Here is a 19,104-nt window from a genome sequence, read left to right as displayed (position 1 = left end):
GTAGAACAAAGAGAAACCAGATGAAGCTAAGGGAAGGTTCATGGCCACATGATGGTGAAGGATACCAGCTGTTTGGCACAAGGCCAAAATGCCATATAATCAATGGAGGACTGGTCTAGAGACCTCACTCTGTCTTCAGAACCATTCCCCCAATACAACCTATTCAAAGACCCAAATACAGGTTTCCAGAGACTTCCTTAGGCTCATACAACTCTATGAATTCTTATGAAATGAAGTATACTGTTTATGTAGTCAAGTTTCCAAATAAAAAAGTAGAAGGGGGGATGCCAAGAAGTATTCAAACGTTCATTGAAAGAAACAAAATTAAGCAATATATACACTTTTGAATATATCTTATGATCATAAAAATGTAATGCTAAAATAAGCCAGGCATGATGGTACACACCTACAATCCCAGCTATTCAGGAGGCTAAGGCTGGAGGATTGCAAGTTTGAGGTTAGCCTCAACAACACAGTGAGATCCTGCCTCAAAATAAAAAACAAAAAGCTTACTGGTAGACTGCCCTTAGGTTCAAACCTCAGACACACACACACACACACACACACACACGAATCCTAGTGCTAAAATAAACTAAACTCTAGGGGAAAACAAATACCAATAGAAATGATCACAAGAATCTCACTTCTAGAGTCAGTAGTAAATAACGATACCCTCAATCATTATTTCCCATGATTTTTGAAAATTAATGTTTGAAACATCCCTTTATGGAAGCTGTACCAAATTCTAGGAATATTTAGTTAATGTGAAGCTAGTTTACTCAATAATTTCAAAGTCAATAATTCCCTTAGAAAAAGTGACATTGAAGTCAAGCAGGCTTGATTTTCTAAGTTCTCCTTTGAATTCTTATATCTTACATTCTTTATTATAAGATATATGCCAACTTTGGACCACCAATGGAATGGAAATAACATGCAAGTGGCCATCCCTTTCAGAAATTGCCCTTTAATAAAGGGACCACCCCTGGATTTAATGCTACTAATCAATATAGCAGTCCTATGTTTACTCTCAATAAAGGACTTACAACAAATTGAAGGAAAAATTACTTATACCTTTACATCTCTTTTCCTTCCTAGAATGAAAAACTACAGGTTTTATTTATTTACTTATTATTTTTATTTTTAGTTACATATGATAGTAGAATGTATTTTGGCAGAATACATATACATAAAGTATAACTTGTTCTATTAGGTTTCCACTCTTGTGGTCATACGTAGTGTGGAGTTACCCTGGTCATGTATACAAATACAAGGTTATGACCAATTAATATATGGTTATAACCAATTAATTCTATTGTCCTTTCTATCCACCCCCCTTATCCACTGTCCAGTCCAATCTATTTCTACTATTTCTCTCCTTAGAACTATAGATTTTAAAGGTGGAAGAAATGTGATACATATTTAATTTAGTTGATAACAAATATTCCTATTTGTCAGGAGTGGCAAATAAATTATTGCTTTGAACTCCATAGCCTTGGACAGCTTGATTGCCCCATCTGGAATCTTTCCATGTAAAGGTGTAGAAAGACACGCCCATTTGCAGGTGCTCACTGTTAATGGGGCCCAATCCATGCCTAGCAAAGAATTTATGAGTTCAATAGCTTTGAATTTAAATGACTGCTTGCCTTGGGTAAAAGAGATACCAGTGTACTTAAACAGCCTTGAGGGTCCAGCTGTTTGGAAGAGGAAGAATAACTACGCAAGTGATAAGTCTCCACCTGGGCCAATTTCCCCAGCTTCTTATCTACCTTGAAGAAGCCCTCCTCACGATAAATTTCTTTGGTGTGTTTCACTATAAATAAGGCATTCATGGGCTTTTCTCTTTTTTAGGATCAGACCCATCTGTTGAAACAGGTCTATTCTACCCGTCAAGCCCTCACTTTGAAAAAAATATATTTTTCATCTTTTGTGTTTCTTTTTTTAAAACATTTTGTTTTAGTTGTAGTTGGCACAATACCTTTATTTTATTTTTATGTGGTGCTGAGGATCGAACCCAGCATCCCACCTGTGTTAGGCGAGCACTCTACGGCTGAGCCACAACCCCAGCCCTGTGTTTATTTCTTAATATTACTTTTTCGGACTTTTATTTCCAGCCAGCCCACAACTCTGAGGATTGCTTATTTCCTCCCCATGCAGGCTGTAGGTGACACCTATTCCTCCTGTTTTGAATATTCCTAGGAGTTTGGAAAGACATTTCCAAACATCCTGAGAAAACATATTAACAAGAGTAGGCTCTGCTTTGATTCACAAAACATCCAAAAATAACAGTGGCTTAAACAAGAGAGAGCTTATTTCTTTCTCTCATGTATATGAAGCCTAAAGATGGGTTTCGAGAAGCGTTTGGTAGCTCCCCATGGTAGCTTCTGAAGTTTAAGGGTGAAAATAATTACCTCCCAAAGCACTTAGTAAATTTTCATCTATCTGACTTTGGCCCAACCAGTTCTTCAAAATCTAATTTCTGAAGGTTTACACATCCTGGGATACTACTGAAATTTCCACAGTGAAGGAAGCTTGGAGGCAGAACAAGAAGTGGACATAGCTTTTCTTTTAATACATTTTGCACACCTAGAATCTATAAGCCCATTTTAGAAATATTATATTTCTTATTGTACAATTAAGTCCATGTATTTTCTTTATTTCTAAAAATTCCTGTTTTTTTTATCCCTTAGTTAAATATATTTCATCCTCTATTGATGTTTCTTTGGGATTACAGAGGAGGTAAATGGAATTGTAAATTAAGAAAAAGATACAGTTGTATGTTCAACCATCCCACCAAAAAGTTTTCATCATTTGTCAAGTTTTTTTTTTTAATTTTATGTGATGATATGTGACTAGTTATAAGTATTCTTTGTTTATATATAATAAAGCAAATTAAATAGAGCAAAGAAAAGCATGAAGCCACTTAAGGGCAAGATTATAAGCCAAATAATGTGCAATGTTAAAGTTTAAATATCTCAGGGGAAAAACTGTTAGTTATGCTGAAATTTGGCCTTCAAATCTATGTTCAGGGAATACATTCCTACATTTCTGATCCTTGTGATAAACTAAAGATTCTATTAATATGGAAGAAAGAGAATAGATATTAGAAACACCTTGGAGGCTCTGCTATAATCCTCATTTTATTTCTCTTAAATATATACTTATTATCATGCATTCAATATACTTTTCTGTCTCAAGGGAAGTAACCTTTATGTCCCTTACACTCACTTTGAGTATTGTACTCAAAGTCTAGGATATTTGAAAAATGTGCAGTCTAAGTTATTTTTTTTAATGTTATAGATCCTATTACAAGTTATCTTTTGGGCAGCATATTTACCCAAAATTTGAATGGATTTTTTTCAACAAATGTTAGCTTTTATTTGTTAGCCCACTCCACCAGGTAAAGAAAACCCTAATTGTTCAAAGGTCACTTTCTATGTATTTCATTCGGGTTTTTTCAAAATCATATTTCATTACCTTCAAGTGGAGGCTTGCCTGTGGCCACAGCTGTGGAGCAAGAGGGGCCTCACACACCACACAGATGGGCGTGTTCATGGGGACCAGGCTTCCACATTCTGCACACAAGCCCATCTGCACAAAGGAAAAATCAGGTTTGCTTGGGATACAACAACTTAAGGTATGAATAGATCTCAGAATGTAAGGTTTAATTTGCCTTTTTAAAGGTATTTAAAATAACTACCTTTATATTATTTTATTCCTATTAAGAATAAAAACATGTTTGTTGTAGAAAAGAGAAATACATTCAAATATGCTAGAATGCTAACTTACAGCATGATGGGGGGGGGGAGGTCGATAAATCCTCTCCCACAAAATCAAATAAAGCTGTAAAAACCCAGCCATGTCAGCACTCTGCCAGTCAACCAAAGGTGGGCAAAAACTGAAAAGTTCCTGGAAATGACTGAAATTCAGCTAACAATATACTAGTCTGTGACGTTCTGGTGGGGCGGAGTGGGGCTTGTCCCTTCTTCCCAGCTCTATCTGGTGATAGCTTCACCACAAGGCAGGTTGTGAAAACCAACAGTTTTGTGGCTGCTGATGGACAGGGATCACTTGATTTGGAGCATCCTGAAGATGAAAATCTCAGTGGCAAGCAAACAGGGAGGACCTGGTGTGAGATCATGGTCCTGTTTGTGGTGATTGATAGACTGGGAATTGGCCAAGGGTTTAACAGGGAGTTCCAGGATGTCATTCATGATAAATTCTCCATGTATCTTTCCATGACTCATGCCTATGCACTTGTTCTGCATAAGCCAAAGTGGGCCCTAGCCACCCACGTATCCCTAGCTAATGGAGACTGCATATGGAGAGGCAAGAGAGCTCAGTATAAAGTCAAAGCTTAGGCAAACTTGAAAACAGTCTGATGTTTAATAGTCTACCCAGCCCCCACACAGATCTATCAGCTTAGAGTGGAAGCCTTATTGCCTTGAAGTGCTTGAGCAAAATTTCTGGTCAATCTTCAGCTGAACATTAAGATACCCAAGATAACTCCAGGTTTAAATATCTAAACAAAAGAGAAAAAAAAAAAGAAAGAAAAGAAATCCTGATATCAGTGACTAAACTTTGAAGAAGAGAGACATTAAAGATTTAATCGAAATAAACAAAAAACAACTCCCTGCAGGGAAAAAAGTAAGAATTCAGAATTGTTATAGTATATTATCTAAAATGTTCACTACTCAAGAAAAAACAAGAATGTGTGCCCCATACTAAGGGTAAAAAGAGTTAAGAGAAATTATATCTGTGGGTCCTCAGATGCTAGATTTATCAGGCAAAGATTTTTTTCCCAAATACTAGTCTAAAAAGCAGAATTTTAGGCTTAATAATTGTCAGTTTTTTCCCTGCTTTGTGTGTGTGTGTGGGGTGTGTTCTGGGGACTGAACCCAGGGACTTGTTCACTCAAGGCAAGTGCTCTAGTGCTCTACCAGTGAACAACATCCTTAAACCACCCCCTCCCTGCCCTGTGGTACTGGGGTTTGAATCCAGAGGCCCTCTACCACTGAGCCACACCTCTAGCTCCTTTTTTTTTTTTTTTTTTAATTTTGAGATAGGGTCTCACTAGTTGCTTAGGGCCCCACTGAGGTTGGCCTTGGACTTACAGTCTTCCTGCCTCAGCCTCCTGGCACATAGGTGTGTGTCATCAAGCTTGGTTTGCCTTTTTATTTTCAATTATGATCATCTCACCTCTCAGTAAAGTTAATGACAAGAATGTCTATGTCACCTTTACATATTGAATGAAGTGGACTGAGTGTCTTCCTTGAAATAGTACCAATGAGAATTAGTATTGTATAAATAACTGTATAGGTAATGCTCTCCTTAGGTCATACCCTTTGAACAGGCTGAGGCTCCATTTATAAACATTTTCAGGTCCCTCCTGTTTCCAAGCTCAAATCTGGGTGTGTTCTCTGTGTGGCCTGCAGAGCCTGTCTGCATCTGCCCCAGCCTCCCCTGATCATACAGCATCCTGGAATTATACAGCATTTTGGAATCTCTGAGGTGGGAAAAGCAGACAGGCTTCTGTCTTCCTCAGAGTGTTCTGCTGGCTTTTTTTGGCCACAGACAAAAAAAATTTTTTTTTAATATTTTTATTTTTTAGTTTTCAGCAGACACAACATCTTTGTTTGTATGTGGTGCTGAGGATCGAACCCGGGCCGCACGCATGCCAGGCGAGCGCGCTACCACTTGAGCCACATCCCCAGCCCCCACAGACAAAAATTTCAAAGCAGTTTTCATTAAAAAATTGTTCAAAGAACTAAAGGAAATCATGTTTATAAAATTAAAGAAAGGGTGATAATAAGATCTGATGAATATTAAATCTCAATAGATATAAATTAAAAAAATAATTAAATCAAAACTTTAAGTTGAAAAGTAAAATGTCTAGAATAAAAACATCTCTAGAGGAATTTAGAAGACCAGAGATAACAGAGGAAACAACCAGTAACTTTGCATATAGTTCAATTATTCAATCAAGGAGAAAAAACAATGAAAAAAATCAGTAGATCACAAAAAATCCATGAAACAACATCAAGTATAACAACATGCATGTAATGGAAAGGAAAGAAACACACAGAAGGAGAATTTGAAAAACTAATGGCTAAAAGTTTCCACACTGGAAGAAAAATAGTAATCTACAGATCAAATAAACTCAAGAAAGATAAACACAAAAGATCCACATTTAGATATAATTATAATCAAATTGTTGAGTATTAAAGACAAAGATAAAAATTTGAAAGCAACAAGAGAAAGACTATCATGTAAATCAAAAACAGTAGAGGCCAGAAAGTAGTATAATGACATACTCAAAGAGCTAGAAGGTAAAATGACTGCCAAATAAGAATTCCATACCCAGAAAAACTATCCTTCAAAAATTAAGGAAAAATAAGGTTTCTCAGACAAAAAACAGAGAGAAATTGCTAGCAGAAATATCTTATGAGAAATAAGAGATGAAGAAATAAATGATAGCCTGAGTTCACAGAAAGAAATGAAAGAACAAGATATAATAAATATAGGGGTAAATACCAATAACTCCAAAGATAATTTTTCTTATCTCCTTTAAATGATATAAGATTCTATAATACTGTATTTTTAAGTTAAAACATGTAAAAAGAGATAAAGAGAGGGAGAAGAAGAGTAGATATATTGAAAGGAAATTTCTATATTTTATTGAAATTAAGATATTCTAAAATAGACTGTGATAAATTAAGGTCCATATTATAATCCCTAAAGCACCAGATAACTTTAAAAATAGTTTTAAAAAATAAACAGAGGAATTAAAGTGGCACATTAAAAACATTTACCACAAAAGAAAGCAATAAAGGGAGAGCAAAGGAATGAAAAATATAAACAGAAAATAAACAATATGGGCTGGAGTCATGGCTCAGTGGTAGAGCACTTGCCTAGCATGTTGTCATGCTGCAAATAAATAAATGAATAAAAGAAAGGTCCACTGACATTTAAAAAAGAAAACAAACAACATATGTAAATTCTGCCACATCAAAGTGTACTTAAATGGGACCAGACTAAACCACATCCAAACGGCAAAGGTTATCAGAATGGATTAAAAAGTAAGATCTGACTGGGCATGGAGGCACACGCCTGTAATCCCAGCGGCTCCAGAGACTAAAGCAGGAGGATCACAAGTTCAAAGCCAGCCTCAGCAACATAGTGAGTCCCTAAGCAACTTAGCAAGACCCTGTCTCAAAACAAAAAACAAAAAGTACTGGGGCCAGGCGCATGCCTGTAATTCCAGCAACTTGAGAGGCTGAGGCAGGAGGATCATGAGATTCAAACCAGCCTCAGCAGATTAGCGAGGCACTTAGCAACTCAGTGAAACCCTTTCTCTAAATGAAATATAAAAAAGGGCTGAGGACGTGGCTTAACCACAATTGTATACATTCAATATGTACAGGTGACATAGACATCTTATCATTATATATGTATATATATAATTACACACATATGTATGTATATAGATAGATATTCAATACCAACAGTAAGCATAAGAAAGCTGGAGGGGTTGCATAAGTATCAGAGAATAAAGGACTTAAGACAAGGAATACTTCTAAAGTCAAGGAGAAATATTTTGTGAATGAAAAGGTCAACAAATCAGGAATATATAACTCTTTAAAGTGTTTATGAACTGTTTTAGTTCATTCAAGTTGCTATAATAATAAATTAAGTGACTTAAAAACAAGAGAAATTTCTCACAGGTTTAGAGACTGAGAAATCCAAGATCTAGGTGCTACTCTCTGCCTTAGAGGTACTTTCTAGCTATATCCTCACATGATGGAAGGGCAAACAGTCTTCCTGGGGTCTCTTTTAAAGGGCACTAATACCATTCATAAGGAGTCCACCATCATGATCTAACTTAACTCCAAAATGCCCTACCTCATAACACTATTACCTAGGGGGTTAAGGATTTCAACATATGAATTTGGAGGAACACAAACTTTCAGATTATAGCACAAACATAACAAGCCCCCCAAATACATGAAGCAAAAACTATGAGTCAGACTCGAGGTAAAGCTCCATCAATCACTTAAGCACCTGACATCTCAACTTTTACTGGCAGATCTTAGCGATGCTTTAGATCTCCAAGAATCAGCTTGAAATCATAGTCAGTAGCTAGCAATCCTTCAGTGGTTTTGGCATTACTTTTCCCCCAAAGTATAGTGACTCTATTGAAAGCCACCAGTCCTTTTGGGAAAGACTTCAAGGAAGATTTATGAAATGTACATGCCAAGCTGCAGTCTTTTTCTAAGGAGAGCTGGTCTCCTCTTCAGTCAACAGACTCTGGATTGGTAAATCTGACTTATGTTTGTAAACTAGGTGAGAAACTTGGGTGGTCCAATGTAGTGACTCATGTTAATTTGGGGTTACAAGATCTGCTGGTTGTTCAATTATATGGGCCAAGGAATACATCAGTAGGCTACTCAGCTATTTCATTCCTAGGAAGACCAGGATCAGTGAGATTCTGATTACTGAAGCAGCACTACTGTCCTTGTATTTGGCAATTAGCTGCTGGCATTTGACCTCTGCTGCTCTGGAATCCAAGTAGCCCCACTATGATCAGGGAGCCCATCAAAATGGCAGTATCCTCCATGATCATATCTAGCCTACAAAAGAAAGAAGCCACAGAACTTTTTAGGAATGTAGGTGCTGGGGCTGGGGGTATAGCTCAGTTGGTAGAGTGTTTGCCTAGCATGCTTTGGTTCAATCCCCAGCACCACACACACACACAAAAAAAAAAAAAAAAAAAAGAATGCAGGTGCTCCTGGGTATATTGGCACATGCCTATAATCCCAGCAACTCCAGAGGCTGAGGCAGGAAGATCAAGAGTTCAAAGCCAGCCTCAGCAACTTAGTGAGGACTTTGGAACTTAGTGAGACCCTGTCTCAAAATGAAAAATAAAAAGGGCTGGGGATATGGCTCAGTGTTAAGCACCCTTGGGTTCAATCACTGGTACAAAAAAAAAAAAAAACAGGGGCTGAGGAAGGGAAAAGTGCTGGGGAGTGATATGGGACAAAATTATATTGTTATATTGTGTGCATGTACAAATACGTCACAACAAATCCCATCATTATACACAACTATAATGCATAATAAAAAACATAGGGGAAAAAAAAAGAAATACAGATGCTCCTCTCACTAATGTACCTCTCAAGATCATACTGATAGAAGTATCTACTGTACCTCCTTTTAAAATACAATTAAGAGTTGTGGGGTACAGGCCCACATAATAAAATTTTATTTTATTTTCCTAAGTCTTTGGATACCCTCCTGCACATGTTGTTGGGTATCATAGACTGAACTGTGCTCCTCTAAAATTCATAATTAAAGAAGAGACAACAGGGATGTGTGCACAAAGGAAAGGCCATGTGTGGACATAGTGCCAAAGTGCCCATGTGCAAGTCAAGGAGAGAGGCCTCAAGAGAAACTAACCATGCTGAAATCTTGATCTTGGATTTCCAGCCAATAGAGAAATTAACTCTGGTATGAGAAAATTAACTTCTGGTACCTCTATGCTGTTAAACATAGGTTATTACTAAGTCTAGGTTTTAGTCAACCGAGCAGCCTGTTAGTCACTCCAGCTGTGTTAGCTAGCCCATTTAAACTGAAGGTGTGCAGATATCAAAGAATTCGGCCCATTTTAGTATTATATTCTATCTTCACTTAAAATCTACTCCCACCTGTTCTACAAGATTCTGCAAATATATATTAGCAAAATCTTACTTCTCTTTTTGTGTGTAAGCTATTTTCTCCTGGATCATACTGCTGGAGTAGGACCTTAGTAATGCTGCAGGTCTTTGTAGTGAGTCTTAGAGAGAATGGACATCCCCCATCAAAGCATCTACCCCAAGTATGGTTGTCACAAAAATTTCATGAAAAGGAAGGCTAGTACCCTCAGACCAGTGGGCAGGTTCCAGCTACAGACAAGCAGATCCAATGTTACAAGAGTTTAAGTTTGGCAGTTTCTTCTGGGTCTAACCTAATAGCCACATTTCAGGATTCCATTTTTTTCTAATTAATGCCCTAACTTTCACACAGGAAATTAGTGATAAGGTGAAGCCAAAATACACAGTTAAATGTTTGATTGTTTAAATATAAGCTTTGGGCTACAAGAAATAGATTTTTTTTTTTTCATGGAGAAAAGAATAGGGTGTTATGGGAGCTCTCTATTTCTCAGACTCTGAATTAAAGGTCCTGAGTTTGTCATTTTCTTTCTGTGAATGTTCCTGGACTCAGGAGAACACATCCTGTGCCACAATCCTTGTAGCCATTGTTACTGCCACAGCAGTCAAGTACAACAGCTACTGGCAGGCACAATGGTGTATGCCTGTAATCTCAGCTACTTAGGAGGCTAATGCAAGAGGATTTCAAGTTTGAGGCCAGCTTCAGCAACTTGGTGTGTCCATAAGCAACTTAGTGAGATCCTGTCTCAAATAAAATATAAATGGACTGGGGATGTAGCTCAGTGGTAAAGAGCCTCTGGGTTCAATCCCCAGTAACCTCCCCCTCCAAAACAAAGTACTGCAGCTACTTGGCCACTCAGAATACTTGCTGCAATTGGAACTTCATTATAATCAGCCACTGGTGATAGCCTGATTAACTCTGATGCCAATTCATGCAAGAGATTACCAGAATCCTATTTTTCATTGACAAAGAGCTCAGCCCTGCTCTCAAGCAAAGGACAAGAACAAACCATTTTCAATATTCCTTCTTCACAGGTTTATTTCCTGGGACCCATCACCAATTCTGTAACAATCATAATACAGTCAGAAGACAGAATCTACCCAGTTATTTGAACAGGGGAAAATTAATATAAATAATTTATTAACCAGCAACAGGGGATTAACTATTAATGGGCAGAGCAGACTCCACATGATATAGGAATACCAAACATAGGGAGGAGCCACTACCTGTATGGCTAAGGCAGAGAATCTGAGAAGGATCAAACAAAGAAGAGGCACTCACTTCACCCCACCTTTAAGGGTGAAATTGGATTTCTTTTTTTTTTTTTTTTTTAATTTTTTATTGTTGGTTGTTCAAAACATTACAAATTTCTTGACATATCATATTCCACACTTTGATTCAAGTGGGTTATGACCTCCCACCTTCACCCCATACACAGATTGCAGAATCACATCAGTTACACATCCATTGATTTACATATTGCCATACTAGTGTCTGTTGTGCTCCGCTGCCTTTCCCATCCTCCACCATCCCCCCTCCCCACCTCTCCCCTCCCCTCCCCTCCTCTCTCTCTACCCCCTCCACTGTATAACCCTGAGGGTCTCCTTCCATTTCCAAGCAATTTCCCTTCTCTCTCCCTTTCCCTCCCACCTCTCATCCCTGTTAAATGTTAATCTTCTTCTCATGCTCTTCGTCCCTACTCTGTTCCTAGTTACTCTCCTTATATCAAAGAAGACATTTGGCATTTGTTTTTTAGGGATTGGCTAGCTTCACTTAGCATAATCTGCTCTAATGCCATCCATTTCCCTGCAAATTCTATGATTTTGTCATTTTTTAATGCAGAGTAATACTCCATTGTGTATAAATGCCACATTTTTTTTATCCATTCGTCTAAAAATATGGAACGCTTCACGAATTTGCGTGTCATCCTTGCGCAGGGGCCATGCTAATCTTCTCTGTATCGTTCCAATTTTAGTATATGTGCTGCCGAAGCGAGCACTGAAATTGGATTTCACTGAATGGGGTGTGTCTGTTCCAGCAGATGTCTGATCAGTTTGCTGAAGTGATACTAATCAGGGTGGGCAAGAAAAAGCTACCCACTGGGTTCTTTCTAATGAAAGAAAACATACTGGGATGCTGCTCAAACTTACTGGGGAGCTGTCCACTGGGGTGCCTGAGAGACTATTTGGGAAGCTGGTTGGGGTACTGGTGGAACTCACTGAGAAGTTATCCATGTGATACCATCAAAATTCACAGAATTTGGGACTAGGTTGTGGCTCAGCAGTAGAGCGCTCACCTAGCATGTGCAAGGTGCTGGGTTTGATTCTCAGCACCATATAAAAATAAACAAATAAAATAAAGGTATTGTGTCCAACTACAACTAAAATTTTTTTTTTTTTAAATTCATAGAATTCAGCACAGCTGGGTGTCCTGCCACTTAGTTGAGCACCACAGAAGCAAAGAGAAAGGAAAGCATACCAGAAGCAGGAAGAGAAGCCCATTCTCTTGCAGAATTCCTTTTTTGACAAAAACTAACATCCAGCCAGCTGGCAAAGGAGAAATGCCTAACAGAGGTCTGTACAGGCCTACACCTTTGAGTCCAAGAAGACCAGTGGAGAGCAGGACACAGTAAGTACTCAATAAATTATTGTTAGTTTAAATTACAAAGCTATTTATATAAGATAGACTGTTATTGCTCCAATATAAATATAATTTGGGGAGCAACGTGGATGTTTTATGATTCATTAAAAATATTTTTAACATCTAATAACATTTTCTCCCTGCAAAGACAAAGAACGTTCTGAAAATCTTTCTCTTGGCAAAAGGAAATAACCTTGACATTGTACTAACTGATAAAAACAGATAATTCAAACTAATGGGATCTGTTCATGTTTTATTTTCTGTATTATCTTATTCAAGGAATTCTCAAGGAGTTCAAAATATATTAAATTAACTTTTACAACAATCTTGAACAATAAATTGGAGGAAGGTTTTAAAAAGATACCCATTTAGTAGCTGGGCATGGTGGTGCACACCTGTAATCCCAGCCGCTTGGGAGGCTGAGGCAGGAGGATCACAAGTTCAAAGCCAGCCTCAGCAAAAGTGAGGGACTAAACAACTCAGTGAGACTCTCATTCTAAATAAAATACAAAACAGGGCTGGTCAAGTGCCCCTGAGTTCAATCCCTTGTACCCCCACCTCCCCCCAAAATGATATCCATTTAGTACCTGACTCCTTACTTGAGGTCATAACTCAATTCTAAAACTCTGGATTCTGAGTTCATTGAAATCAGTACCTTTTAAATGACTATCTTTAAAGTCATTTTATATATTTTCTAAACATAGTCATTTCTCACTCAACATCACAAATCTTTCGAATCATTTTCTAAGCCCCAGTTTAAAGAAAACAATATTAAGAGGTGAAGGTTTTGATTGTTAGCAGGTGAAGCATCTCTTCTAACTACAAAACTAGTCGTAGGATAATAGTAATTATTACCTACACTTAATCAGCCAAAGTCTTAAAATTCAAATATACTGATCAATCTAAGTCAATCTTTGGACAGAACAATGCATCTTATGGATCTATAGATAGAGAGCTATAAAGTAATTAGTACTTTTTTTCCATTTGTTTAAAGAATATATTCCCTTGTTGTACCCAGGTTATAAGCAGAAATAGCAAATAGATAGGAAACATTTATTTATCCATGTATGCCTCATTAAAACAATAAGATTTCAATCTCCTCTGTGCCTGTACTTTTGCAAGGCATTGAAAAGAAATATCACTACAAATGAATAGTTTTTCCATTCTTAAGTTGGAATCTAGATAGTAATAGATTAATCTGCCAGACATTCTTTCAACAAGTTTTAATATTTGTGATTCATGTATACAGGCACGGTCTTACTGCTGCAAATAAAGATCACATAAACCAATAAAAGATGTTTTTAAGAATTTTGCTGCTCACCTGCGCTCCTTCTGGGGGTGGAAGACGATAGCCAAATATGGGAGGGACAGGAGCACCACACTCTTGACAGAAGCGAGCAAAGGGATCAGATGGGCGGGGAGCCAGACAGTGGGCACACCTGTAACAAAACAGGTTCCTGACTGGCCATGTGAAGATTGGTCCACTTTAGGAAGACTGGTGAAAATCTAAATGTATTCAAACAGTTTTAAAAATTAAACAAAACACAAGCAGACCACTCTTAGCAACTATGGGACAAGTCCTAGGAAGAAAATTCTCCTCCAGGTCATTTTATTACAAAGTGGCCACAGAGTGGAAACCTGTAGTTTAAGGCCAGCCTGGGCAACTTAGCAAGACGCTGTCTTAACAAAACTTAAAAAGAGTGGGGGATGTAGTCCAGCGGTAGAGCGACCCTGGGTTCAATCCTCAGACCAAAATATAAAGAGAGAAACATCAATGGAACAGAACAGAGTTCAAAACTGGATTCACACAATTATCAAAAATTGATTTTCAAATATTCCAAAACTAATCACTGAAGAAAGATAATTTTTTTCAAGAAAATGAGCTGCAATAATTAAATATCCATATACAAAACTATGAACCTCAATCATATGCAAATTAATTAAAATACATTAAAGTACTAAGTATAAGATCTAACACTATAAACTTCTAGAAAAGAATTAGGAGAAAATCTTAGTGCATGGTTTAGAAAAGATCTCTTAAATATAATAAACTAAGAATGAAGTATAAAACAAAAACAGATAATGTGAACTTCATCGAAATGAAAAGCCAAAGACTGGGAGAAAATATTTGCAAACTATATATCTGAAAAAGGGAAACATGTACAATTCTTCAATAAAAAGATATATAACCCATTTTTTTTTTTACAAAAGTTGGATCAGACAATTTACCAAAGAAGATTTATGGATGGCAAATAAACACAATACCAATAGTAACCAGCAAAATAAAAATTAAAATCACAATGAGATACTATTACAATCTCAATAGAATGATCAAAATAGAAATAAAAGTGTTGGAAAGAATGTGGTGAAACTGGCTGGTTGCGGTGGCACATGCCTGTAATCCCAGCAATTTAGGAGGCTGAGGCAGGAGGAACATAAATGTAAGGTCAACCCTAGCAGCTTAGTGAGGTCTTGAGCAATTTAGTGAAGCCCTGTCTCAAAATAAAAAATAAAAAGGGCTAGAGATGTGGCTCAGTGGTTAAGCGCACCTGGGTTCAATCCCCAGTACCAAAAGTGGGGCGGGGGAAGAATGTGGTGAAATTGGAATTCTCAAACACTGCTGGTGAGAATATAAAAATATACAACTAGTTCACAGAACAATTGAATAGTTTCTTAAAAAGTAAAATATATACCTATCATGTAACCCAGTCATTCCCCTTCAAGATATTTACCTGAAGGGAAATGAAAATATATATGTATGCAATGATTTGTATAAAATGTTCATATCAACTTTATGTGTAAAATGTTCATATCAATCTAGAAATTATACACATACTCTCAATAAGTAAATGGATAAACAAACTGGCTTATCCATAGCATGGAAACTCAATGATAAACATAACAACTCAGCAATGAAAAGCACAGATGTTTGACACAAGAAAAAACATAAATGAATCTCAAAATAGTTATGCTGGTCAAAGAAGCCTGAACACTGCCCCCCCCCCCAAAAAAAAAAAAAAGAAAAAGAAAAAGAAAAAGAAAAAAAGAGTACATACTAAATTACTCCACATGTATATGGAATCAAATGCCAACTAAGATATGGTGACAATAAGCAGATCAATACTTACCTGGGAATGAGGAAGGATGAAAAGGTACAATGTCAGAAACTTTTGGAGGTGATGAATTTGCTCATTTTCTTGATTACTGTGATAGTTTCATATATACAGAATAAATATATATATACACACACACACACACACACACACGATTTCATATATCCTATATAAAATGTTCATATATCCTGTATATAGGAAGATATATATTGTATATATACAGGATACATTTACATATACATATATATATATATATATATATATGCATATACATATCAATTGAACTCTTTAAATATATGCAGTTTGTCTTATGCCAATCAAACCTTTTAAAAGCTATTCAAATTCATTTAAAAAGCTATGGCCAAGCCAGGTGTGGAGGCATACACCTGTAATTCCAATGACTTGGGAGGCTAAGGCAGGAGTATTAAAAGTTCAAGGCCAGCCTCTGCAGCTTAGTGAAACTCTTTATCAAAATTTAAAAATTTTAAAAAGGGCTAGGTATAGATGTAGCTTAGTGGAAAGCGCCCCTGGGTTCAATCCCCCAGTACTATAAGAAAGGAAGGAAGGAAAGAAGAAAGAGATGGGTAGGAAAACACATTGACACAATGTATTATGGTGGGCTTAAAGACAGTAGAGAATGTGATACATACTTGAGGAAGTCTGTCTCTCTTTGAATCCTCATGATCTCTGTTCTTGTCAAACTTTTCTGGCCAGTTATGTGTGCAAAACCAGGAGACTAAAATTAAGAATATAGATACATAGAGGTATATAGTCAATATAACCTGGTAAAGGCTATGGAATAGAAAAATTAATGGAAAATTTTATTTTAACATTTGTTGCATAATGAATGCTAAAGCATTCATCTTTTTAAACCATGATGTGAAAGGTCCTAAGTAATTATCATTCCAGTATCTAACATTTAAAAATTATTCAAAATGCTATTCATAATTAGATATATATATTTCATTAAAAATGAAATTTTACAATAAAAGATACCTGAATTTACTATAAACAGACCTGATTTTAGAACTGAAAAACTGTATTCATTTTTTCCTGCATTTTTTATTGGTGCATAATAGTTGTATATAATGATGGGATTTGTTATTATTTATTAGTACATGCACAGGATATAACAATATAATTGGGCCAATATCACTCCCCAGCACTCCCCCCCTCCCTCCTCACCTTCCACCTCCTGGTCCCTGTCCTCTACTGATCTCCCTTTGGTTTTCATTAAATCTGCCTCCCCTTTCTTTTCATTTTTCCTAACTTCTGCATATGAAAGAAAACATATGTCCCTTGACCTTCTGAGTTTGACTTATTTTGTTTAACATATGGTCTTTATTTCCATCCATTTTCCTGCAAATGACATAATTTCATTTTTCTTTATGGCTGAATAAAACTCCATTGTGTATATATACCACATTTTCTTTATCCATTCTTTTGTTGATGGATATCTACCTGGTCCCATAGTTTAGCTACTGTGGCTTGTGCTGCTATAAACATGGATATGCTGCATATATTGCTGTAGTATGATGACCTTAATCCTTTAGGACAAATACCAAGGTGTGGTATAGCTGGGTCTTGTATTCATTTTTCTCAAGGATCGTATTTCTAGGAAACTCAGAAGGACTCATCTATATAGAATAGGTGCAGCAATTGTCTGTTGTTATCCAGAAATATTTAACTCATTTGATTAAGTTTTCATTTTGAGCATCCACTTTGTGCCAGGCACTCCAGTATCTAACACAGATACATGGTCCCTGCCCTCAAGGAGCCAAATGTGTACATATACAAAATAGGGTCACCACAGAAACATTTGGGTTGAACCCCAGGAACTTAGATGAGGGAATAATCACATTCACTTGCTCCAGGCTGGAAGGGCTTCTCAGAGATGGTAACAACCAAATGGGCCTGAGAGAGTAAAGAAAAGTTTGTCAAGTGAACACAAAGACAAAGGGAATTCCCAGGAGAGGAAACGCACTGGCAAAGGCACCATGGCAGGGCAGGGCATGCCCTTATCTGTGGCTGGAGAAGGCACACAAAAGGAAAAAGCTAACCCACAGTGAGGGTTTGACAATAGTAAAATGTGCCTACCATGTTACAGCCCTTATCTCCTTGACATTCACAATACCCTCTGAGGGAGGTTACATTACCCCCATTTTATTTTAACATCTTATTTTGGGATCATTTCAAACTTACAAAAAAGTCACATGGATAGTACTCCAGTCCAGCCAGCCTGACCAATTGTTTACATTAGTATTTTTCTCCACTTTCCTTCTTTCTCTACCTCTGAATTATGTGAGAATAAGCTGCAGTCGTGATGTTCCTTTGCCCATAAATAACTGAATGAGCACTTTGTCTCTATATTCCTAGTTCTTTAAGTACAAGGCTGTCCTCTTACACAACAGGGTATCGAAGTCAGAAAGTTATCATTAGATGGTACACTACTACCATCTTATCCACAGATCTTGATTTAGACTTCATCGGTCGTGCCGATGATGTCTTTTACAGTTTTATATTTTTTCCTAGTACCACATTTGGGCATCATGTCCCTATTGTCTCCTCTGACCTAGAGTAGTTCTCTCTTTATTTTTCATGATCTTGACATTTTAAAAGAGTAACAGACCAGTTAATTCAAAGGATATCCTTTGAATTGGTTTTATCATGTTTCTTTATGATTGGATTCAGTCATGCATTTTGACATGAGTTTCAGAGAAAGGATACTGTGCGCATCTGAGTATATCATACCAAGATAAATATATAATTTCCATTTATGAGATGAGGATGAGGCAAGAAAGATTGGGTCACTTGCTTCAGTTCATGTTGACAATATATGTAGTGAACTCTAGGCCTACCTGTCCCCTGTAAATTTTTGGTCCACCACAATGCCAGGCTTAGGATTTCAGATTTCATTCTGCAGGCCACAGGGATAGTGGGGAGAGATGACAGCCACAGGATTTTTTTTTCTTTTTATTGCTTTCAAGTTACATCTAACAGGCCTATACCAGAAGCCACAAAGTGGTGATTCAATTGGCCAAATATGGTGTGCTACTGAGTTTCCTTTGGCCCGTGGACCATTTATATTGGCTCCCACAGTGTTTCAAAATTTAATAATTGTCAAAATTCTAAATAAGGTTATTAAACATAATGATGTAAGTTTCTGGCTTCTTGTGCAAATCCATTAGACATGGCAACACTAAATCTATAGTCTCTCTTGTCAGTAGTTGTATGGCATTGAGTAGAGTGACCCCTTTAGCTCACTGGGGCATTACACATCATCACAGAACTCACATCCCTTGTGCCTTCACATTAAAGCCAGTATCAGCTGCCATTTACCTTCTACCCTGCTGCCTGACTCTGAAAGCACCCCTAGGCAAGATACTAAACTCAGAGGTCAAGCATTGCCTCCTTAAAGGTTGCTGACACATTTTAACACTCAACAGTATCATTAATTCCAATATTTGATGAAGCAGCTGCAAATGGGATTCAGTTGAAATGTTTAGAAGAATCTCTCTCTCTCTCTCCATATATATTTGGTACTGGGGATTAAACCCAGGGGTGCTTAACCACTGATTCACATGCCCAGCCCAATTTTGTATTTTATTTAAAGACAGAGTCTCATTAAGTTGTTTAGGGCCTCACT

The 19,104-nt window shown here is 37.1% G+C and overlaps 1 protein-coding gene and 1 non-coding gene across 4 annotated transcripts in view; both read right to left on the bottom strand.

Moving 5' to 3' along the window:
* Dzank1 (double zinc ribbon and ankyrin repeat domains 1) overlaps positions 1 to 19,104 on the bottom strand; it is a 79,089-nt gene that overhangs the window by 40,752 nt on the left and 19,233 nt on the right. For 2 of the 3 annotated variants that reach the window (XM_071607365.1, XM_071607366.1), the window contains 2 exons: positions 16,109 to 16,194; positions 13,667 to 13,784 (listed from right to left, as the gene is read on the bottom strand). In XM_071607365.1, the coding sequence (XP_071463466.1) occupies positions 13,667 to 13,784; positions 16,109 to 16,194 (204 nt within the window). Of the gene's footprint in view, positions 1 to 3,474; positions 3,589 to 13,666; positions 13,785 to 16,108; positions 16,195 to 19,104 lie in introns of all 3 variants that reach the window. The other variant, XM_027920896.2, reaches the window with a different exon arrangement.
* LOC114081168 (U6 spliceosomal RNA) lies at positions 11,598 to 11,704 on the bottom strand. The gene has a single exon (XR_003580734.1). It is a non-coding gene; the product is annotated as a U6 spliceosomal RNA (small nuclear RNA).

The sequence above is a fragment of the Marmota flaviventris genome, chromosome 2 (genome assembly GCF_047511675.1).
Source record: "Marmota flaviventris isolate mMarFla1 chromosome 2, mMarFla1.hap1, whole genome shotgun sequence".
In the NCBI taxonomy this organism is placed as follows: Eukaryota; Metazoa; Chordata; class Mammalia; order Rodentia; family Sciuridae; genus Marmota; species Marmota flaviventris.
Note: the sequence above shows the minus strand (reverse complement) of the source record. Positions and strands in the feature narration are given on the sequence as shown.